The sequence below is a fragment of the Hyperolius riggenbachi genome, chromosome 7, assembly GCF_040937935.1.
Source record: "Hyperolius riggenbachi isolate aHypRig1 chromosome 7, aHypRig1.pri, whole genome shotgun sequence".
Classification (NCBI taxonomy): domain Eukaryota; kingdom Metazoa; phylum Chordata; class Amphibia; order Anura; family Hyperoliidae; genus Hyperolius; species Hyperolius riggenbachi.
Window position 1 is genome coordinate 257,091,274 of NC_090652.1, and position 24,098 is coordinate 257,115,371.

The following is a 24,098-nucleotide window of genomic DNA, read 5'->3' on the forward strand; positions in this document are numbered from 1 at the left end:
TGGCTAGTGGAAGCTTGCGACCCTTACCTGGATTACGTCAGAGTACAGTATATTGCTGAAAGGTTAGTAAACTAGTAGTTGGATGATTTTAGTTGCATACCTGGAGAGCGCCTTTTAAAGCACATCTGAACTGTGCTTAAAGTGCACCAGAGATAATTAAATACAAAGAATAGGTATACTTACCCAAGGCTTCCTACAGCCCCATAAACATGTGTGAGTCCCTCGCCATCCTCATGTGGTCTGCAGTTCGGCCGCAATCAGCCCAGTAACTGACTCAGTCGGGTCCAGTCTGGGCCTTCTGCGGATGCGCCGACTGAAGGACTTCCCGGGGCAATTTGCGGAGGAACCAGGCAACACAGGAGGACGGCGAGGGAGCCATCAGCCTGGAGGGTGTTGGAGGAAGTCACAAGTTCTGGATCATTTTTTTTTCTCCTGCCCAATCTTAGGTACACTTTAAGGCTCCCTGCACACTGCAAATCCGTTTTGAGATTCCGATTTTCCCTGAATGCAATCAACAGAAAAATGGAGGAAAAAAACGTAGCATGTAGTAACGATTAAAAATTGGAATCGGATGAAAAAAACGGTTACAAATCGAAATCGGAATTGCATGCAGTGTGCACGGAGCCTAAGAGCTTAGAAAAAAAATGGGTTTACAAATTTTGGCATTTTTTTTTATTTTGAGATGTTACAACCCCCTTTAAACTGGGCCAATTGTTGTACATAGCTTGGCACCACTGCCAGCCATAAAGTAAAGTACGGAGCAGTACAGCTCCACTCAATACAAGTAAATAGTGCTGCTCATCACTACCACTCCAAAATGCAAGCAGATACTTTTTTTTTTATCAAGCACTGCATTTCTCCATAGGTGGTGTGAGGTGGTACTGAGCTCTGCACCATGGCTTGCATGACAATAAATGCAGGTCAGACATAACCACAATGACACAACTACTGATTCCATAACCCTTCAACCCTTCATGAACTCTCTTTTGATATGACCAAGGAGAGGATTGTAAGATTTTGCTGTCTAATAGCTGATCGTTTTGGAAAAATCCAGGCCAGATTTGCAGAACCTCTAATGCCCTTTGATGATTTTCATCCTGGAGGACATCAGCAAATTGGGCCCAATCTGCATGAGATCTTAAAGAACTCACTCCTGTAGCCTCAAGCACACGGTAGAAGTAAACCTCCTCCCCAGTATGCTGTGTATCTGAATGAGAGCAATCATTACACTCATCACTAGCTCAATACAATGGCCAATCTGAGAACACAGAAACATTACACTTCATTCACACAGGCTTTTGAAGTGTACCAAAGACGAACAATAGGTAAAGTTTTATACAGGCGCGATACTATTCTCCGCTTGAGAGAGCGCACTGCGCATGCTCAGACTGGCTGCAAATGGCTGAAGTCGCAGGACCCCGTATCCGTGCTGGAGAAGGCTGAGAATTGTGGTGTGGGAGTGATCCGTGCGGATGGGGCTGGAGGAAGCCCCAGGAATGTATAAAACTTTAACTATTCATGTCTGGTTCCTTTAAATGCTAATTTTATTATTTTTAAAATCCTGTAGTGAAAATAAAGAGAATGGATGTACAGTATCTTTGGTCCTGATCTTAAATAGGTCTTTACCTATAGTTTTTATTTTGTAATTAAAGGCTGAAATCTAACTTCAACTGTTTGTAAATCAGGCTGAGGAAATATTTTACAATGGGCAAACACCGGCAATCAGCCTATTTCACCAATGTGCGCTGCTTAATGTGAAAGAGCGCCCGCTCTCCCTGCCTTACATAGCAGCGCTCACTGCTATGTAAGGAGCGTGCACTGCCTTCTTAGTTACGAGCATTGCGTACATAGCAATGTTCGTAACTGTGGGCGGTCCTGTGATGTATCATGACCACGATTCTTAATTTGCGGCCGATACTATGTTCATTTACAAGGTTGTAGCTGTTAGTAGCTGTTAGTGAAGAATTGTGGTAACAATACTTCACAGGACTGCCCACAGTTAAAGGATACCCGAACTGACATATGCCATGATGAGATAGACATGTGTATGTACAGTGCCTAGCACACAAATAACTATGCTGTGTTCCTTTTTTTCTTTCTCTGCCTAAAAAAAGAGTTAAATATTAGGTATGTAAGTGGCTTACTCAGTCCTGACTCAAACAGGAAGTGACTACAGCGTGACCCTCACTGATAAGAAATTCCCCTTTTTTACCTCTTTCTTGCTCTCAGAAGCCATTTTCTGCTAGAAAAGTGTTTTATAGTTGGGATTTCTTATCAGTGAGGGTCACACTGTAGTCACTTCCTGTCTGAGTCAGGACTGAGTCAGCCACTTGCATACCTGATATTTAACTCTTTCAGGCAGATAAAGAAAAAAAAGAACACAGCATAGCTATTTGTGTGCTAGGCACTGTACATACGCATGTCTATCTCATCATGCCACATGTCAGTTCGGGTATCTTTTAACCACTTGAGGACTGCAGTGGAAACCCCCCCTAAAGACCAGAGCAATTTGAACTAAATGAGCCACTGCAGCTTTAAGGCATAGCTGCAGGCCCGTACAACTCAGCACACAAGTGATCCCCCCCCCCCTTTTCTCCCCACCAACAGAGCTCTCTGTTGGTGGGGTCTGATCACCCCCCTTGTGTTTATTTATGTCTTAATAAATATTTATGTAACTTTTTTAATGTTTTTTCACTAATGCTTTTTTCCCCCTAAGAAAACCCCTCCCTCCCCCCAGCCGGCCAATCACGTGAACGGCTGTCATAGGATTCTGCCTATGAGAGCCGATCGCTCTCTTGTCCCCCAGGGGGACAGCCGTGTCACACGGCTGTCCCCAGTACAGCACTGCTGCAGATCGCAGCGCTGTACAAGTAAATAGACGGCGATCATGCCATTTAACAATCTCCCGAGCGGCAATAGCCGCTCGGAGACTGAAGAGGGGGCAAAACTCCACCCTGTGAGCATGAGATGCACGCGCAGCGTGCACACGATCTCATGCAAATTAGAGCCCCAGGACTTGATGCCAGTTGGCGTTAGGCGGTCCTGGGGCTGCCGCCGCGACCACGCCCATTGGCGTGGGGCGGTCGTTAAGTAGTTAAAGTTATGCTTGTTGTTATGTACTCAATGTGTGTAACTAAGGAAGGTGCGCTCCTTACAAAGCAGCGAGCACTGCTACGTAAGGCAGGAAGAGTGGGGCGCGCCTTCACATTAAGCTGCACTGCTTTGATGAATCAGGCTGTAAACCATTTATGAATGAATATTGAAAAAAATAAGCAATTTTATTCATTATGTTTTTTTCACTACAGTTCCTCTTTAAGTGAGAAGAATTCGGAGGCTGCCATCTTCATTCCCCTTTAAACGATGCTAGTTACCTGACCGTCATGCTGAGCTTTTGGCGTTAATTGTTTTATTGCCCGTACTCACGGGCTGCAGAAGTGGCCTGTCGCCAGCACACGTGAGCGTGTGGGCGACAGGCCGGCGACAGCTCCTCGCCAGGTCCCTCCGCGTACACACGCGGAAGAGGGACCAGCGGCGAGACGGAAGCTGTCGCCGACGTTCCTCCTCCCCCCGCCGGAAGCTCCATTTACAACAATGGAGGTTGCTGTCGCTAGTCCGCGTACTCACGCGGACTAGCGACAGTTGCGGGGGAGGTGCGGCGGCGACTGTCGCCATGCGATTGAAACTTTCAATCGCATGGCGACAAGAGCGACGGGCGACAGTTCGGGGTGCGCGCGCGTGCGACGACCCATACTCACGGGCGACCTGTCGCCGCAACACGCGCGCGCCGCGTGTTGAGGCGACAAAAGTCCCTCGTGAGTATGGGCCATTAGAGTCGCACACCTGCAACAAGCTTTCAGCCAGTGGAGTCAGACCAGAGTTAAAACATCTGATCTGCATATTGATTTTGGGCCAGTGAAGTATTAGAGGCAGAGCATCAGCACTAAAATCAGATAACCTGTATTATTTATTAGAGAATAAATACTCAATTCACTAAGCTTAACTCCTGTCTTTAATAACTCTTCTGAGCTGTTTTACAGTTATCACAATTATATCACCATGGTGATAACTGTAAAACAGCTCAGAAGAGTTATTAAAGACAGGAGTTAAGCTTAGTGAATTGAGGCCATGTTCCCTTTAAATGTCACATATATACTGAATGCTTAAAATGCTAGAATTGAATCCCAGCGTTCACTTACCATTTATTGTTTGAAGTCAAAACATCAGCCTGAAATTCTGCGTAAATGAAACCTTAAGAAATAAACATCTCTGTGCTGCAATTCCAGCACTAAATCATGCAGATGAATTTACAAAACCACAGCAATCTTTGTTGTTTCTAAAACACATTTATTAAATTATAAAATAGTGTTTTGATCTGGAGTTCTACCTTAAAGACCTGCCAAGCTTAGATCTCGTCATGCCTAGGAAACATTAGGAATGCCAGTGGCATGTTTACTGTTTAGATCTATCCTCTAGAAATGACGTATATTATGCATGTAGTGGGTGAGGCGCTATCTGACACAGCAATGCTTGGATGATCACTTCTCAAATTATCTTCACAGCCTACCGTACAAAGCTGCAATAATCAATACATTCAAATGTCTCTTCTCAATTTCTTTCAAAATAGTATGATAATTATCTCCTAATCATGAATATTTAATCAGCCGAGCATGATTCTCTTGTGATTTTTAATTGTTTTTCACTTTTTCTCTTTCCTTCTCTTAAATCGATGCACATTTTCAGATGAAGCAAAACCAGGTACTGTAAATTTCTACAAATTATTTTCTTGTGATTCATAATCCGCTTTGCTCTGTAGTACAATAAAGTATCTTTACTTAAGGGAATGTAGTGTTTTCACATAGTTTATTTGTGCTTTTATATATTTACATGAATGGAAAATGTTTCCTTGTTTTTAAGCAGGGAAATGTGAGATATTATATATGTCTATTTATTATGTACTAATTTTGACCACCAGGTGGCACCTTAGCGTACCTGACTGGTTTATAGGATAAGATCGCATCCATTTGGGATATAGACCTGAACCCATGGGAGATTAGTTTACCCAGAAATCAAATGTACATAGGAAAAACAGACTTGCTCCTTCTCACTCCTGTCAGACCGTGCTTGCAACAAACATCGGTGGAAACAAACAACATAGATGAAATGCCCTACCATCGTTACAAAAAAACTACCAGTAAAATCCATAAAAGATAATAAGGAACAGTTAAAAGACACCTGAAGTGAGAGAGATATGGAGGCTGACATATTTATTTCCTTTTCAGCAATGCCAGTTGCCCAGCTGTGCAAAATACATATGGCAGCCTCCATATTCCTCTCACTTCAGGTGTGCATCAAAGCCTAATTTTAACTTCTCAATTTTTTTTTTATCCACTGACATTGAAATAACGGCTTAGAAGGTATTAGAAAAAAACTCTGAAATCACCACCACCATCATTGCAGTCGAGTGACACACACAGTTGCGCTAAGTCCCCGAATGCATGTGAATGACGGAGCACTGCATTCTGGGAGAAAGAGATGTAGCCACACTGACTCTCACCATCCTTCCCAGTCACAATTTGGGATGGGGTAAGGCCGATTTAAATGACAACAATGCTAATTGTAATTGTGAATCTTATGTTTACACACAGTATGGTGCTGGGGTTAGCGTTTTACCATCACCTTATATCTTTTCCCTGCCTGCTGCCTACATGGTGCTCATGTGTTAGATGTGTACATGGGCACTGCCATTTCTAGAAACAGGTGTGAATGTATAATGGCTGCTGGTTATAGATACTTCCCAGAAGACTGGCATGCTGGAGAATTTTTAATGCAATCACCAGCATGTTTTCTATACCAAGTATTGTCATAAGCTATTTATGTCAATGTTACAGTTATTTTATTATTGACTTTAGCAACAAACACTTGGAGGGGCTTATGAGTGAACTTTTTACTTCATCAGATTTATTGTTTTGAACACACCAGGACTGGCTATGTTTTTTTAAAATATATTACTTTGCCTGCGAACACGTAATTAGATTCACTTTGTGAGTGTTTTGGTTAAAATGTTTTAATCTGTGGCTGTGATCAATAATGTAATGCATAACTAATTGTAGCGCTGTTTTACAGTAGTGGCTTGTGACTAAAGGCATCATGTGCACACGCCGTACTTTTTCAAACGACGGGTCCGTCAGAACCTCTAATGGGGCGGTCGTTCTGCCGACAACAGTACGTGAGTACAGGCTGTTGGCGGATCAGTTAAACACTGTCTTATCAGTCTGCCGACAGCTTGTACTCACGTGCAACTGTCGGCAGAACGACCGGCCCCTTGGAGGTTCTGACGGACACGTTGTTTTAAAAAGTACGGCGTGTGTACGCACCTTAACACTGTTCAGATTGAAAGACCCAGCAGTAGCCCCCGTGCATAGAATATCCTGCACTTATAAGAGCTGCAAAGAGATGATAAGCAATGTAGGCAAATAAGGGAGAGATGGCAAGACTTTATACAGTCCTTTTCACAGTCTGCTACCCTAGTCATAGTCTGCTATCCTGCCATAGTCTGCTACCCTAGTCATAGCCTGCTATCCTAGACATAGTCTGCTACCCTAGTCATAGCCTGCTATCCTAGACATAGTCTGCTACCCTAGTCATAGTCTGCTACCCTAGTCAAAGCCTGCTATCCTAGACATAGTCTGCTGCTACCCTGCCATAGTCTGCTACCCTAGTCATAGTCTGCTACCCTAGACATAGTCTACTACTCTAGTCATAGTCTGCTACCTTAGTCATAGTCTGCTACCCTAGTCATAGTCTGCTACCCTAGTCATAGTCTGCTATCCTAGACATAGTCTGCTACCCTGCCATAGTCTGCTACCCTGCCATAGTCTGCTACCCTAGTCATAGTCTGCTATCCTAGCCATAGTCTGCTACCCTGCCATAGTCTGCTACCCTGCCATAGTCTGCTACCCTAGTCATAGTCTGCTATCCTAGTCATAGTCTACTACCCTAGTAGTTATTGTATTTGGGAGAAGCAAAATATACAAAAAATCCCTGCAGGTGCACCACAAACACCAAGCTCAAAGTCTAAATAATTAATCAGGGATATACCAAAGACACGGAAGATCAAAAATTGAAAAATTACTTTTTCTTTTTTATTTGCAAAAAGGTGCAGAAATATGTACACAAATTCTTTAATCACGTAAAAAAGTGCATATAATTGATTGAAAAAAAGGCAACAACATCGATTTGTTTCGGGTTGGTAACCCTTCTTCAGGCCTTTAAATATATAGTGAACATCTGCACAGTTGGAATACAAGGTAGAAACTCATCTGGTCAAATATAAAGCCAGGGCAGACCACCACAAGATCAAACAAAGAGCCGCATGGAGACCGGACATCCAAACAGGGTCACCACCCTGTTTGGATGTCCGGTCTCCATGCGGCTCTTTGTTTGATCTTGTGGTGGTCTGCCCTGGCTTTATATTTGACCAGATGAGTTTCTACCTTGTATTCCAACTGTGCAGATGTTCACTATATATTTAAAGGCCTGAAGAAGGGTTACCAACCCGAAACAAATCGATGTTGTTGCCTTTTTTTCAATCAATTATATGCACTTTTTTACGTGATTAAAGAATTTGTGTACATATTTCTGCACCTTTTTGCAAATAAAAAAGAAAAAGTAATTTTTCAATTTTTGATCTTCCGTGTCTTTGGTATATCCCTGATTAATTATATAGTCTACTACCCTAGTCATAGTCTGCTACCTTTGTCATAGTCTCCTACCTTTGTCATAGTCTGCTACTCTGCCATAGTCTGCTATCCTAGTCATAGTCTGCTAACCCACAATAATCTGCTACGCCTGCCATATTCTGCAACCCCACCATAGTCTGCTGCCCTAGTCATATTCTGTTATCCCTGCCATAGTCTGCTACACCTGTCATTGCTTAATCTATGGTCAGTTTCTTACGAAACGCTAGTTGAGCTACCAGTGTGTTGTGGGGGTATGGAAGGAAACCATAGTGCCAGGAGGAAAGGTCGGATCATCCTGGATACTTTGACAAACCATGTTGCAGAGGGAGGTGTAGAATGGACCCATTCACACAGTCTGTTTTCAGCAGGTACGGAAACTTCCACTGCAATATCGCACTTTGCATTCCTAATATGCAGGATAGTTAGTCAGTAGCAGATGGGATGCCATATCCAGCAGAACACTGGAGGGGTGTACAGTGGACTGGCTCTGATAGCTTCAGCTTCTCCGGCATAATGTGACAAAGCCCAAAACCAACTTAAACTGACATAAATAGTGCTAAGGCCAGGAATCAAACCTGGGACTTTATCATTGCAAGGTGACAGTGCTAACCACTATGGCATCATGCTGTGGGATCAGTGTCGGACTGGGAGCTGAAAAGCTGAGAAAATGCACTTGCTGGCTAAGCAGCAGTAATCAGGTTTTGCTGCTCACAGATAAGACTTGCTGCAGGTTTCTATTGGGAGTGATAACACAGGGTTACTGCTGCTTGGCGAGCAGGTGGATTTCCTCAGTTTTTTCACCTTCCAGTCCGACACTGTGTGTGATAGATCAGTATACCTTGCACCCAGTCCTTTATCAGTGTAAGCCTAATGTAGCAGCTTATACTGTACATGCTGGGGGGGGGGGGCAATCATCAGAAATGTTAGCATATTGCGTTATTCATCAGGGCAATGGTTTAAGACCTTTTAACCATACTTAGGTGTAAACAGACTGACACTTTAAAGTAACTGCTTCCACATGCTTCCACATGCTGCATGTTTTAAACTGACATCAACGTAAATAGATTGTTTTCTTGTGTTCCTGTGCAAACAGATCAGGAGAGCTGCAGCGACAGTAATGGTGGCTGCACCCATGGGTGCATTCAAGGACCCTTCGGAGCCCAGTGCACCTGCCCCATGGGGTACCAGCTTCTAAATGACTCTAAAACCTGTGATGACATCAATGAGTGCCTCATTCCAGGAATCTGCAGTCAGTTCTGTAATAATGAACGGGGGTCTTTCAGGTGCGATTGCGATGAGGGCTTCATTCTGGAACCAAATGGAAGAACATGCAAAGCTTCAGGTAAGGGGAAGCACATGAGGGGGGATCAGAATTTGACTTGGCAGTTGCTTAGTGGAAACAGGCAATATGATACAAGGACAGATAGTACAGATCTTTCAAGCTAAGGGCAGTATATGAGTTAAAGAGAATCTGAAGTGAAAATATACAGGAAACAGTAAAAATATTATACAATAAATTGCATGTATAGTACAGCTAAGAAATAGATTATTAGTAGCACAGATATGAGTCTCATATTGTTTCCAGTATAGAAAGTGTTAAGAAACTTCAGTTGTTATCTATGCAAAAGTGTTTCTCTGATCTCTCCAACTAATTTATTCAAAGAACAATGCTATTTGCTGAGGCACTTATACTTCAAAGAAACAGTGAAAGAAAACAACAGATGATATTTTACTGCAGAGAAGTTCAAATGGTTATTTGCTCTGCTCTGTTTTGTAGTTTAAAATGCAGAGTGTAGTTTGTAAACTGCAAATATTAGATAATGATGCAATGTTATGCAAAAGCTATATAACAGAGAAAAAAAAATATGACACCTTTCTTTGCTACTAATGTTCTATTAATTATCCGTACTACACATACAATTAATTCATTATATTTATTTATTTATTTATTGTATTTATAAAGTGCCAACATATTACACATCGCTGAACATTAATTTAGGTTACAGACAATATTTAGGGGTGACATACAGCAATATGACAATACAGGAATACATGAAAACTAGATTACGCAGCACAGTATGAGTACAAGGTAATGCTTAGTCAGTCACTGGATGGAGCATGGAGATTAGGCCAGTTAGGTTCACTCAAATGCATAGCTTGGGTTTACAGTAATGGAGGTGCATGATCAGGTAGGACACAAAAGGAGGAGGACCCTGCCCAAAGGCTTACAATCTAGAGGGAGACATAGGGACACGAGAGGTAGGGGACCAGAGTTCAGCTGTGGGTTTAGAGCAATTGTGAGGGGTGGTAGGCCAGAGTGAAAAGGTGAGTTTTGAGGGCCTTCTTGAAGGTGTTGAAGGAGAGGGCTGCCCTAATGGGTGGAGGTAGGGAGTTCCATAGTGTTGGAGCAGCTCTTGAGAAGTCCTGGAGGCATGCATGGGACTGTGTGATGCGGGGGGCAGTCAGGCGAAGTTCATTGGAGGAGCGGAGTGAGCGGCTAGGTGTGTACCTCTGAGTAAGATCGGAAATTTAGGTTGGACAGGTTTTGTGGACAGATTTGTAGGTCAGACACAGTATCTTGAATCTGATTCTGGACTGGATAGGAAGCCAGTGGAGGGATTCACAGAGGGGAGCCGCCCTGGTGGAGGGATAGGAGGAGTGGATAATTCTGGCTGCCGCATTCATGATGGACTGCAGCGGGGCTATTCGGGTCATAGGGAGACCAGACAGGAGGGCATTGCAGTAGTCAAGGCGGGAAATTATGAGGGCATGGATGAGGAGTTTGGTGGTGGCAAAGGTCAGGAAAGGCCGGATCTTACAGATGTTACGAAGGTGGAAGTTGCAGGACTTTGTTAGGTTTTATATCATTATATCATTTTATTCGCTTCAGTGTCACTTTCAAGTGATAGAAAAAAGTGTGAGAATTGTTCATTTATAGTTCTGTGCTGTAATGCTTTCCAGTCCTAGCAGCTCTAGCATGGTTTGGCATTAAGCATGGCTGTTCCTTTGCATGAAGGTTTTCGTTACAACTGACCGGTATCTCACAACAAAGGCATAAGTTGGAAGATGGAGTTAGCAGGAATGAGATGGATCAGAGGCAGTCTTGGTAGCTCTCTTTCTGCACCTGCTTGCGTAAATAAAGGTTATATTAGGGTATAGAGCTAAAATTCACGGGTTCCTGTATTCTCACAAAATGGCCTATGAAGATGAAGTACTTCATTACAGAAAAGGTGGTCATACAGGAGTTAGGACTTGTAGCCCGAAACGTTGTGCTCACTTTTGTGCACTATCACCATTTTAAACAATGGAAATAAAGTTCTGAGAAGTTTTCCTGAGAACCGATTGACTCTAGATTGAATTGTTTGTGTATGGACTATATGAAATTGGAGGCTTGATGGACCTCCTACCTCATTTTATGACTCCCCCACACACACTGGTAATGGTCCGAGGCACGTGGATACCTCACCGTTTTGCATACAGGCGCTAACCAAAACAATCAATAAAAATCGATTGAATTTAGTGTTTTGATCTTTTGCTGTGTTGGCCCCAGTGGAAACTTCTGACCTATTTTTAGAAAAAAAAAATGAATAGTGTACAGTGAATTGCTTTCATTTTTCAAACAATACAATCAATCAAGAAAACTGGGACTGCCTTGGGGAACCCAAGATTCAAGCTCAGGAAATATTAGGTTTTAACTTTAACCACTTCCTGCCAGCCCATTGGCGTCGTCAAGTGACCCTGCTTCCATACCCCCGCGCCTCACCCGCGGTAATATTGCATTAGTCTGTCCTGCAAAACATTATTTTAAAACATCCATTTTGAAGGAAATAGTTAAAGGGAACACATGCATAGATCATTCTCATTTCTGCTGGGAAATTTCTACAAACTGCACAACCCTTGTCATTAAAAAGGACGAGCTGTGCTGGCATAGGGGTAAGAGTGCTACAGCCTGCACCCTGACCACAATGGCTGAGAACATGTACACAAGCAAGGGTAACCATCCATACCTATCCTACTGGGACTTGGATTTTAAGGGGAAAGCAGGTGCTGAGGAGTAATTCAATTAACATACAAAAAATCATTAACCCTCTGCAATCAAAACACAATGGGCCTGACTCATCAAGCTGAGCTGCTAAAGCAGCGCAGCTTAAAGTGGATCTGAGATGAACTTTTACTCATTGCATAATTGTGTTCCTTTCCTATTGATTATAGGGCATTCCTCAAGCCAAATACTTTTTTGTTTTTGTTTTAATACTCAAATTCCCTATAAACAAAAGAAGCCACGCCCACAGGTTTTCAGAGAGCCAAGGCACTTTCAGACAGTAGCAAGGGCTCATGGGAGCTCAGCCTGGGCAGGAGGAGGGGGAGGTATTACTAGCCAGAGATTTCAGTGGCAGAGGGTAGGAGGGAGGAGGAGGGGGGATTAGGTTTTTTGCTCAAGATGCAGATAAGCCTGCTTCTGTGTAATGTTTACAAACAACATGGCTGCTGTCATTGTATCACAGGAATAATCAATCATATTCTATTAAAGCTGTCTGCAGCTAGATTTGCTGTGTAAACTATCTAAACATTAGATAAGATATATAGACAAGTTACTTGTTATAGTTAGTTTTTCATCTCGGATCCGCTTTAATGGGCAGTGATGCGCACTGTTAATTGTCATAGTAGTGGCTGGCTGTTAGCGAAGTATCACGGTAGCGATATTTCACAGGACCGCCTGCATTGAAAGTTGCTAAGGAAGCAATGCACGTAACTAAGGAAAGGCACACTCCTTACATGGCAGCGAGCGCTGCTATGTAAGATGTGCATAGCGCGCACTACTGCACATTAAGCTGCGCTGCTTTAGCAGTGCAGCTTAATGAATGGGCCCAATCACCGCAGATTGGCACTCTAGTAGCAATAAAAATAACTAGTTTGAAAAATTGTATTTGTTTGCAAAAATGAAGGATCTTAGCTTACAAAATGAACTGGGTGCCACCGCACTGGGCCCTTGGACCAGAGGGACCAACTAGGGGCCCTCTCTCAACCACAGTATTATCACTTAAATAGTGCTATGCTGATAATGATCACTTCTGTATATTGTGTATAATCATTGACAAACTATTCCCCTCCTCTGCTTGCACCTCTCATACTGTGGATGTCCTTGGAAGGTTTTGTTGCGCCATCTGAGCTGTTAAGTATAGAATGCTTGGGGTGCCCAATGTAAAACTTGCGCTGGGGCCCAAGCTTTAGCTATGTCACTTATCGGCGCCTATGGCAGCGGGTAATCTTCCATGACTCGCGAATGCCTAAATTTCTTGTTTCCCTAATGCCACTTTGAATAAAATAAATAAAATTCAGTATTTCACATACTTACCATACATCTTTTACCTTCCAGAATATGGAAATCTGCTGCTATTGGTGGCCAGCCGGGGTCAGATAATCGCTGACAATATCACAACACTAGCTCACAATATTTACACGATTATTCGTGATGGACGCACAATTGTAGCCATAGATTTTGACTCTGTTACCAGCCGGATTTATTGGTCGGACATATCACAGGATAAAATATGGAGTTCTTTTATCAATGGAACAGACAGAAAGATTGTAAGTATCATTTTTGTACTGTATGTTATTTGTTTGTGTATTTTGCAATGTTACGATTCAAAGTTTAAGGCTAATTTCACACCAGGACGTTGCGTTAGAGGGGGCGTTAAGGTCGCATAATGTCCCCCTAATGGAACGCCTGGTGGTGCTGGATCTGGACGTCAGAGTGAGCCGCGTTGTGCAGCTCACTCTGGCGTCAGTGATGCCGTGATGCGCACTCCTGTGCGCATGCGGCATCACGTGGTCCCGCCGGCCAATCGCCGCACAGAGCGGCTGCTCCAGGAAGTAAACACTGCACGTCATAACGTGCAGTGCATATTAATTAGCCATGTGCCTGGCCGCTCTCCGCTCCTCCCCAACATTACTGAGCATGTGCAAGCAGTCTAACGCGACTCAGCCGCGTCCAAAGTACTGCATGCAGTACGTTGCCTTGTGACGCAGCGTTACAATGTAACGCAACGTGGACACTGTGAACAGCCCCATTGATTTTTCATTACTGTGCGGTGGGCTGCGTTACAGGCTGCTCTAACGTGCGCCTGTAACGTCCCACTGTGAAACCAGCCTAAACCTTCACTGTGCAATAAAGCTTTTTAAAGTGAAATACTGATGTGGTTGACAGAAACAAATAGGATTACTATTTTTTACCTTATTCTGTAACACACATGCATTACTCCTAGCAGAACATGATAAATAGGATTGTCATTTTGCTATAATCAATTTATAAGTCTGGGTTTATAAAATGAGATACTAAACAGTGGCTGGGAAGTGGTTAGAATCCTGGCTAGGGCCAGTACCTATTTAGTAAGGAGTTCAAGGCAAGACTCCCTAACACTACAGGGTGGCCTCTTGAACGCGTCCCAGTGGCTGCTGATCTTGAGCGCTTTGAGTCCAACAGGAGAAAAGCGCTATACAATTGTTCAGAGCAGAGAGATTATAAACGTTAAGGAGGTTCCTTCTGGATGTGTATAAGCAAAGACTGACTTCAGTAAACCTTATACTGTTGTGTATTACTTTTGCACAAGTTGCCAAGAAGTGAAATCTGACCTTACGGCTGCAGTCTAAAACGCAGAGGCATTTTTTAATCACGTTAAAAATCCAGAAACATTTTATTTTAGTTTTGAATATTGTGGAAAAGGTTTACTTCTGAGGTTTGAGGCTGTATCCCCAGCTTCCTGTCTCTAGGACCTCCATTGAACTTTTTGACATGGAAATTGTCCCAGAGAGGCAGGAATGGAGGCACAGCTAAAAGAATCTGGTGAAGAGTTATAATTCTTTCCCACTGTACAAGCTGGATGGATTTTATACTCACAAAGGTGGGTAGCAAGAATTGCCACCACCAACAGAGCCTGCGGGGAGATGTCCACCCCCACCCAGGTTTTCCAGGTGCTGTAGTGCAGGAATTGGATGGTCGCATTCCTAAGGGGTTTTCTAGGGCCAAACTAAAAACCACACCACACAACTGATTTCTATCATGATAAACAAAAACTATTTTGGATGTGCACAATGTAATAAAATAGTTTAAAAAGGAGAGGTAGTGTTGCTCTTACTCCTCCTGAAGAAAAAAAAAAACTGCCAGTAAGACTAGAGTTATAAATGGTATTGAGCAGTATAATGGACAACACGTTTCTCTGGACTTTACCCGCTTCAGCAGGTCTGTACAACAACAGTGCCTACCATCTGGGGCCAGCATGTTTGAGCGCCTCTATCGTGCTAGCCCCAGCTGATAGGCACTGTTGTTGTACAGACTTGATGAAGCGAGCAAAGTCCAGAGGAATGCGTTTTTTTCCATTATAGTAGTGCTCAACAAAATGTATAATTCCAGTCTTCCTGGCCATTCTTCCTCAGAAATAAGACCAACACTACATATTCTTTTTAAACTGTCTTGAAGTGTTTCATTACATCAGCCACCTCTGAAATAGTTCTTTATAAGAAAATAGTTGAAATAGTTTGTTTATAAGAGATATGCCTTTGTTAAGAGATATCACTTTCTGTAATATATAATTAGCCCATGCAAAACAGCTGTTCCATGTTCTACAAAAGACTCAAAAGCAGCCCTTGAATTCGGAAGTAAAAATATATAACCTAATGTTACTTGCAGTGCACACAAGAAAAAGTTCTTGCGTATAGTTTTTTTCTATGCCAGGAAGTGCATCATGTTTAAATGGAAACAGTCCAATACTCCCCAGTTGACTGATCTTACAAAACTGGTCAATCTCAACCTCCCATTGTATTACTTAATTTACCAGATTAGGGGCCAGATTGGGAAATTCAACAAAATATGGGGGGCATGGGTAGAGGCTAATGACACGGTAATACCAAACTTGGACATAAACGTTAGTATTTCAGATGTATACTTGTAGAGTTTACCATATACTGAGTCTAAGTGCCAGTACACATGTGTAACCAACCGCTGAAATGTGACAGGGCCTAATTGACACCAGAACAGTTTTTTCCTTATTGCATAATACCTCTATGTAAGACCATGTCATGTACTTGTATTTTCTGTGATTAACAAGTGTGGATCTCTGGGGGGAGGGGGAGGGGAAGGGAAGGGGTTATTTCATGTTTGTAATGTTTATACAAAATTTTCAATAAAAAAATCTCTTTTTAAAAAAAAAAAATATATAACCTGCAACCTTTAAAATCTTTACTGCAAGGGCAGTAGAAACTGGGTCTAGTGGATAACGTATAGAAATAAAAAAGTTTTTGTTTTTTACTCTCTCTCCCCATTCTATATTTCCATTAGTTAAGAGCAGAATGTTGATTTTGGGTTTTTATCCATTGCTATATACTGTAGGTTCAGGTTTTGGCTTTTAAAGCAACATTTTCCAGGCCCTTTTTCCTTATGCCTATGGGGTTGCAGGAAACCTCTTTTATTTTAGCATTGTTCTGATTACAGATATTTGACAGCGGTGTCACCGTGACTGAAAACATTGCTGTAGACTGGGTTGGGCGGAACCTCTATTGGGCGGACTATATTCTGGAAACCATTGAAGTCTCCAGACTGGATGGAACACACAGGACGGTGCTGATCAGTGATAATGTGACCAATCCTCGAGGACTTGTACTGGATCCCAGAACAGAGTAAGAAAGCTACATGAACATCAGCTATAAATTAAAGCACGAGGGTCAGCCATACTATCCCAGGAAAAATAACACTTATATAAGTAGATAAATACTTGTTCTACTTATATAACATATGTATTGTATTGTTCATGCTTTGATTTCAGTGAGTTTTATATAGTAAATCAAGAGAAAACTATTCCAGACATTTTCCATCTTTACTGCCTCTGACTGAACCCAATCTTGAATTGATTTAATTTCTTCCATTAAGGTGGCCACACACCATACAATTTTTTAAATTTCTGGTCAATTCAAGAATTACAATCAATTTTTCTGACTGATTGTAACAATTCAGAAATCTGACCAATGTACCACCACCTATGTTAAATTTTTCCCCGGTCATGAACAAAATAATTGAAAGCTCAGAAAATATTAATTAGTAAATCAAGACTGTACATCAAGTAATTGACAATCCATCACACACCATACAATTCTTGCTAAAGTTGGTCTGAAATTTCCAACATGTCCAATCTCCAAAAATCGGAAAAAAATGGAAATCCTATCCGATTTATCGATCGAAAACAAAGAAAAGCTCTAGATTTTTTCAGGAGAACCGACCATAATTATCGAATTGGCGAAAAATTGGATCTTTTCATTGTATGGTGTGTGGCCACCTTTACTCTTTTTTTTTCTCCTCTGCAGGAAATGGTGTATGCCCCCCCCCCCCCCCTTCCTACCCACTGTTCTGTACTAGAAACTGCACTGTCATATCTTGTTTGCTTTGTAAACACATGTGAGCACAGCATAGGTAGGATTTCAACAGCTTCTTCAGAGGGTGAGGTGCGTTAGCTTCTATTTCCCTTCAGAGCCTTGTGTCACACAAGCTCCCTGAACTGCCCTCAACCAATCAGCAAGGAGCAGGAATGTGGGAGGGGAATAAGGGGAGATAACAAGGCTATTGTTAGCTTCCCTCTCTCTGGCAATGTAGGAGAAAAGATCCAGGGGGATTGAGATAAGATTCATTACAGCAGATGCATTTATGATTATATTGGAATGCTTGCAATGCAGGGTCATGTAGTAGACTACTTAATAAACACAGAGGGTAAATTGAATTAGACTTTATGGCTGTCAATCACTCTTTAAAGAAGATTTCAGTAATTTAGAAAAATAAAAGTAATGCACCATGTTATATCACCTGTTGTATTCCCTATTTATATTCCCCTTTCTCCCTACCTTTTGAAAGATCATTAAAATATGGATACTGTGCCCTGCAATGGGAAACAGGCGGATTTGGCCCAGGAATCTAATAAGTTTGGATGCTGTGCAACAAACCTAAATGTGTATGGTTCCTCTAGTGGGCTAGCAGCAGGTGCTGGCATGCTCAACCCAAAGCAGTTGATAGAATGTGGGTATTCATTAGGGTTAGTGACTAAAGGTTAAGGTTAGATGCAGGAATTAGGAGAGTTATTGTTAGGGAATTGGGTAGGAGAAGGTTAAAGCGGATCCGAGATGAAAAACTAACTATAACAAGTAACTTGTCTATATATCTTAGCTAAAGTTTAGATAGTTTACACAGCAAGTCTAGCTGCAAACAGCTTTAATAGAATAAGACTATTTCTTCCTGTGATACAATGACAGCAGACATGTTGTTTGTAAACATTACACAGAGGTAGGCTTATCTGCATCTTGAGCAAAGAAAACTAATCCCCCCTCCTACTCACTCCTCCCCTCTGCCTCTGAAATCTCTGGCTAGTAATACCTCCCTCTCCCCCTGCCCAGACTGAGCTCCCATGAGCCCTTGCTACTGTCTGAAAGTGCCTTGGCTCTCTGAAAACCTGTGGGAGTGGTTTATTTAGTTTATACGGAATTAGAGCATTAAAACAAAAACAAAAAAGTATTTGGCTTGAGGAATGCCCTATAAACAATAGGAAAGGAACACAATTATGCAATGAGTAAAAGTTCGTCTCGGATCCACTTTAAGTTCAGTTGGTTGGGATACAAGGTTAGGGTTAGAAATGGATCAATGTTTAATGGTGAGGCTAGGTCAAACATTAGACCAAAATGTACATTGGGGAAAAGTTGAAGTTAGCCATCAGGAAGAAATTTACTTTTGTGGCAACGTTTGGGGTTAGGTGTAAGCAAAGGGCTAAAACACACCTAAACTCAGAGGGATACATTTCTTCCTGATGGCTAACTTGTAAATTCATATTCAATGTTTTTTAAGGCTGGTAAATATGTACTAAAGTTAAATAAGTCCGATGAAAACCAAAAGGACCAGGGATCCAACAAACAATGCTTATAGCAAATAAACAGCACAACACCGGAATTATATTTTGGACTGGTTCTCCCTTTCTGAAGTGCTCAAGTGGCTGCTCATGAGCAGCCCCCTATTTATTGCAGAGCGCTGCATAATAAGCTGACATTTTATATATAAAACCTAATAATACCTTTCCGCTGCAGCTTTCCTACAGGTTTGGTTTTTATCTCACTTCAAACTAAGATGGGGTTTTAAAGGACATCCGAGGTGAAAATAAACTGATGAGAAAAACAATTGTATCTATCCTCCTTCTCCTAAAAATGACTTTTTTAAAGATATCCCACAGTTTTATTTTATATTTAAATCTAGTTTTTAAGTATTTACTGTTTCATTGTCTCTGCTTAATAACACCTTCATTGAAGTACCGGTATGTCAGAGCTCCAATCTATGAATTATTGACCCTTTTTATCTCTTTCCTGCTTCTTTTAAAAGCCATTTACTGACAGAAAAGTATTTTATGGCTGTAATTAGTTATCTGTGAGGATTGTGCTATAACCTGAGCCAGTCCGATCTGGTCCCGACCCGCACAGAAACTGTCACTTGCATACCGGATCTTTAGCTTTTTCAGGCAGAGAAAGAAAAAAAGGAACACAGCATAGTTATTTGTGTGCTTGGCACTGTACATACACATGTCTATCTCATCATGTCACATGTCACCTTGGTTGTCCTTCAATGCTGGTGTTGAAAAATCTCGAAAAGTTATAGTAGAAAGGCAACTGAGAAACGTATTTAACAAACAGCAATACCAGGGGCATAGCAATAGGGGTTGCAGAGGTAACGACTGCATCGGGGCCCTTGAGTCAGAGGGGCCCTGAGGCGGCCCTCTCTCAAGCACAATATTAGCTCTCTTTTGGCCCTGTGTTGGTAATAATCACTTCTATAGATGCTTTAAATCAGGGGTCTCAAACTCAATTTACCTGGGGGCCGCAGGAGGCAAAGTCAGGATGAGGCTGGGCCGCATAAGGGATTTCACAAAAAAAGTCAATCAGCAGCTCCCGCCAGCTACCCCTATACACCCCCCCCCCCCCCGTACCTTGCATTGATTTTTATTTCAAAATCAAATTCACACTGAAGCAAACTATTTTGCCTATTTTACCTTATAGTTCACTTCAGTGCTCCATTACAAGTAATCTGCCGTGTCCCCGCCGCAAAACGAGGGCTGCAGAGCCCCCAAATCGCCCGGGGGGCAATCCGCCGGCATTTCCTGGAAGGGGCAGAGCTTTCAGCTTTAGCTCTGCCAAAACTGACGCCTCTCCCCGCCCCTCTCTGTGAAGGAAGAGTGAGAGGGGCGGGCAGAGGTGGCGATGCGCTGCGATTGAAGCTGAAAGCTCTGCCCCTTCCAGGAAATGCCGGCGGATTGCCCCCCGGGCGATTTGGGGTCTCTGCAGCCCTCGTTTTGCGGCGGGGATGCGGCGGATTACTTGGGAGCACTGAAGCGAACTATAAGGAAGCTTTTGCCGGCGCGGGCCACAAAATATTGTATCGAGGGCCGCAAATGGCCCGCGGGCCGCGAGTTTGAGACCCCTGCTTTAAATAGTAGTAATCATTAACAAACTGTTCACCATCCCCTACTTGCACCTCTGACACTATTGTCGTTTGCAGGTTTTGGTGCGTCATATCAATTGTTATGTGTAGAGTGCTTGGGGGCCCCATGTAAAGCTTTCACCGGGGCCCGTAGTTCCTTAGCTACACCACTGAGCAATACTGTGTGACATTATGCTTAAATACGTTCAAAACATGGATTTATGGAAATTAGTCTACATTTCCGAGATTAGTAACTAAATTTCAGAGATTTTGCTCACATGCCTACAATCTTTTCTTCATCTTTGCAGTGCCCGTGTGATGTTTTGGACAGACTGGGGAAGAAATCCCAGAATTGAGAGAGCCAGCATGGATGGGACGCAAAGAACAGTTATCGTTTCTGAGAAGATCTATTGGCCCAATGGACTGACCATTGATTATCCCACAAAGCGCCTGTATTTTGCAGATGCCTATCTTGATTACATTGACTACTGTGACTATGATGGAAATAACAGAAGGCAGGTCTTGGCTAGTGATTTGGTAGGTTGCTATGTTATGAGAAATAGACTGGGGAAAATGTGAATAAGTACATGTAATCATAAGTGTGTGCAGACATGGGGGAAGGAGGAGCGGTGTAGAGGCAGATTAACGCATTGAAAAGATGCTTACCTGCTTTCTACATGACGGCAATATTTATTTGTACTAACTTGGTGAAATGAGTGGTTTCCAAAATTAAACTAACATTAGTGCTAACTAAGATTATTAACATCATTGCTGCATACTTTGTGGCCTTATCATCTTTTATGCTGTACAATTTTGAAAGATGAGAGCGCATAGTGCCCTGATAAGTCCTTTAGCATTTTGTGTACTTAGCCTGACCAAATCCATGCCATTTCCATCCTGTCACCTCACATAAACTGAGCTTTCCATTGGTGCAGAGTTCAGATCAGAGTCCAGCTCATGGTCATGGATGGGCAAGGGGCATGGTCAAAGTAACTGTGTTAGAGCTTCTGTTGGCAGAATATCAAATACAAAAGGACAATTCTCTGTAGCATTCTTGTCAATATAGGTGCTGTGCAGAGGGTTGTAATGCAGCCTTACCTTTAGTTAGCATTGAGACAGATTGGACAGAAACTCACTTTCGTTTGTATATGTGAAGCACCTGGTGAATATGTAGTATATCAGTTTGCTCTCTCCACTGACTAACAGTAGGTGGTGCAAATATGTGCAAATATGAACTACCCGGTGTTGGGCTGGCCTTACTCAAGTCAAATTTTTTGATTGATCTGTGGCCTAAACAATCACTTTGCTCAAATCTACCAGCCCCAACATATTCAATCAAATCATTTTTGATCATTTTGGGCAGTTTATCGATCAGAATTCAGATTTGTTGGAAAATCTTTGGGCTGAGGGGCAGAAACGTAGAGGGATCAATGGCTATAGTGTTAGATGTAGTGGAGGGGAGAAAATTACTCAAAGGTAAGAGATCAGGATAATGTTTGCTGTAGATTGGGATTTAATGTTAGCAAAGGGGTACTCAGAGGGTTACAGTGTTGCTTTTTTAGTTAAATTAAAAGATTTCCTGTAGAAGGAAAACAATGTTCAGCTTTCCAGAAAGGCTTCCTCTGGTCCTTCTGTTCAATCCACGTGTTTTTTTTCTTCTGCGTTATTTTTGATGGCGGGGTTCACTGGGGGTTATGGTTAAACCCCTGCATGCAAAGTGCTGCAAGATGACATCTCTAACTGCATTATTCTAACAGGTTCTTCAAAACCCACATGCAATAGCCATATTTGAAGACTACGTTTACTGGACTGAGAGATACGCAAACCGGGTTATTCGTGCCAATAAGTGGCATGGTGGCAACCAGACAGTATTGATGTATAATGTAAACAACCCATTGGGGATTTCAGCATTCCACCCTGTTAACCAGCCTAAAGGTAAGACTTAAATGTAGATCTAGTTCAAATTTAGGCGCAACCATTGTTTGAAATAATTGTCAGTCAAACAGCTTCCCTTAGGTAGGGGTCAGACTTGCAAGAATCACACGCATTTTGCCACATGCTGCAAAGCGAGCTAGACTTTGATCGCCATTGAAATCAGTGATATGCTCCAAAATCAAGAAATGTTTGCATCCGTTCACAGTCCGCATTTTTCTATTAACATTGGATGGCCTTCTGCCTTTTTTTTTTTGCACAAATCATGCTTTTCTAATTACAATGTACTTCGCCGCACTATGGACAGATGGTCAACAAATGCAGTCAATTGCGGACAGAAATTTTGAAATCTCCCTTTTCCTCTGCTGATCAAACCTTGTATGTTGACCAGGTGCCATGCTGGAAGGATATCTCGCACAAGTGAATGTGACATTTAATGAGGGTCATGTCTAGGCTTACTCATGGAGAAGCATGTGATCATTGTGGTCAGGTGATTAGATATGTAAGTCTCTGATGTGCTAGTCATGATCATGTGCTAAAGCAGGATGTGATCAAACCAAATCTATCAGCTGATCAAACAAATCACATGCTTCTCCAGAAATTCTCCTAAAAATGACCATCACTAATTGCAATATGTAGTACAGCTGCCAACAAATTTTTAAGTAGTTCCTCTCCATCAGCTATTACTGGGTTCAAGACACTATTTAAATGTCTAGGAAATGTGTATTATTTCCTGTCAGCAGATTGTGGTATTAGAATATTTCAACAATATGTACTTGCTGAGAAACTTCCTGAGAAATGCAAGTCTGTGTTCTTAAGTAGTGGGAGCAGCAACAGCATAGTGGTTAATATGACCTCCCACCCATCAATCATTATTTCAGTTGACTATAGATGAGGTGGGCAGTCAGGAGGAAGGTGAACCTCTTATGAGGCTGGAAGTGGGATTCTCTCCCTCAGGCAACAGGCGGGGCGGGGCAAAGGCTGTACAGTTGTTCTGTTGTTATGTGGGGAGATGGGCAGCAGCCAGAATTTACTTTTTTTCAATATAATAAGGCTTTGGTAGGCTTTTAATAAAATGTCTAGAGTTGGGTTTTGTAGATTGTTCGATATTGATGTTTTTTGCCTAATGCACTGTTCATGTCTTTTCTCAGGTGATAATCCATGCGCATACGGTCCCTGCAGCCATCTTTGTTTACTATCATCAACTCCTCCAAGGTTTTATCGATGCGTCTGTCCTTCTGGGTGGAAAATAGCTGAAGACATGGTGAACTGCCAGAGAGGTAAGAAAAGTACAGGACACATATGGATGCACCAGGTGAACTACTGTGATCATTTTACAGGAAACACGCAGCAATGTATCGATGTAAATGATTGCCAAAATGTTTATCACGGATGCATGTCACATGGAGCACAGCAGGGATCAGGCAAGCTTTGGCTGTACCGATGTGTCACTAACCTATAGCTAGCGACACGCGCTGTTTGTTGCTATGGAGAAAAGATATGGGCTGACAAATGAGGATAAGGAGAAGACAATGCACCTGACCTAGTCGAATCAACAGGCTGATCACTGGTCGGGGCATCAGTGGCCCCTATATAAATGCCAGAGTCGCCAGAAGCGCCATTATTCGACGAGTTTAATCTAGTGTTTGTACAAAGCTTTAGTGACCTCCATGTGCCTGTTTATTCCCCATCTCCTCAATCATTCTGTACCACTCCTCCCTTGAAATAAGGGCATGGGGTGGAGAGGGTTCTATCTGCTTTTGCAGCTGATGTCACGCCCCCTTACAAGATAAGTTATCTGTGAGACTGAAGTCCTTACTCCACACTGTACATATTTCCTCCATGAAATAAACACAGAAGTCGCTCAGAAAGGGCCCTGAAATGTCTTCTTGGACACAAAACTTTGTCCACTTGAGTTTAATTTACCATGATTT

At 42.3% G+C, this 24,098-nt stretch overlaps 1 protein-coding gene across 3 annotated transcripts in view; it reads left to right on the forward strand.

The window, feature by feature from the left end:
• Window positions 1-24,098, forward strand: part of LRP2 (LDL receptor related protein 2) — a 304,101-nt gene that overhangs the window by 126,518 nt on the left and 153,485 nt on the right. For all 3 annotated transcript variants that reach the window (XM_068245578.1, XM_068245579.1, XM_068245580.1), the window contains exons 26-31: window positions 8,833-9,081; window positions 13,117-13,328; window positions 16,228-16,412; window positions 20,541-20,769; window positions 21,990-22,167; window positions 23,316-23,444. In XM_068245578.1, coding sequence (XP_068101679.1) covers window positions 8,833-9,081; window positions 13,117-13,328; window positions 16,228-16,412; window positions 20,541-20,769; window positions 21,990-22,167; window positions 23,316-23,444 — 1,182 coding nt within the window. The remainder of the gene's footprint in view (window positions 1-8,832; window positions 9,082-13,116; window positions 13,329-16,227; window positions 16,413-20,540; window positions 20,770-21,989; window positions 22,168-23,315; window positions 23,445-24,098) is intronic.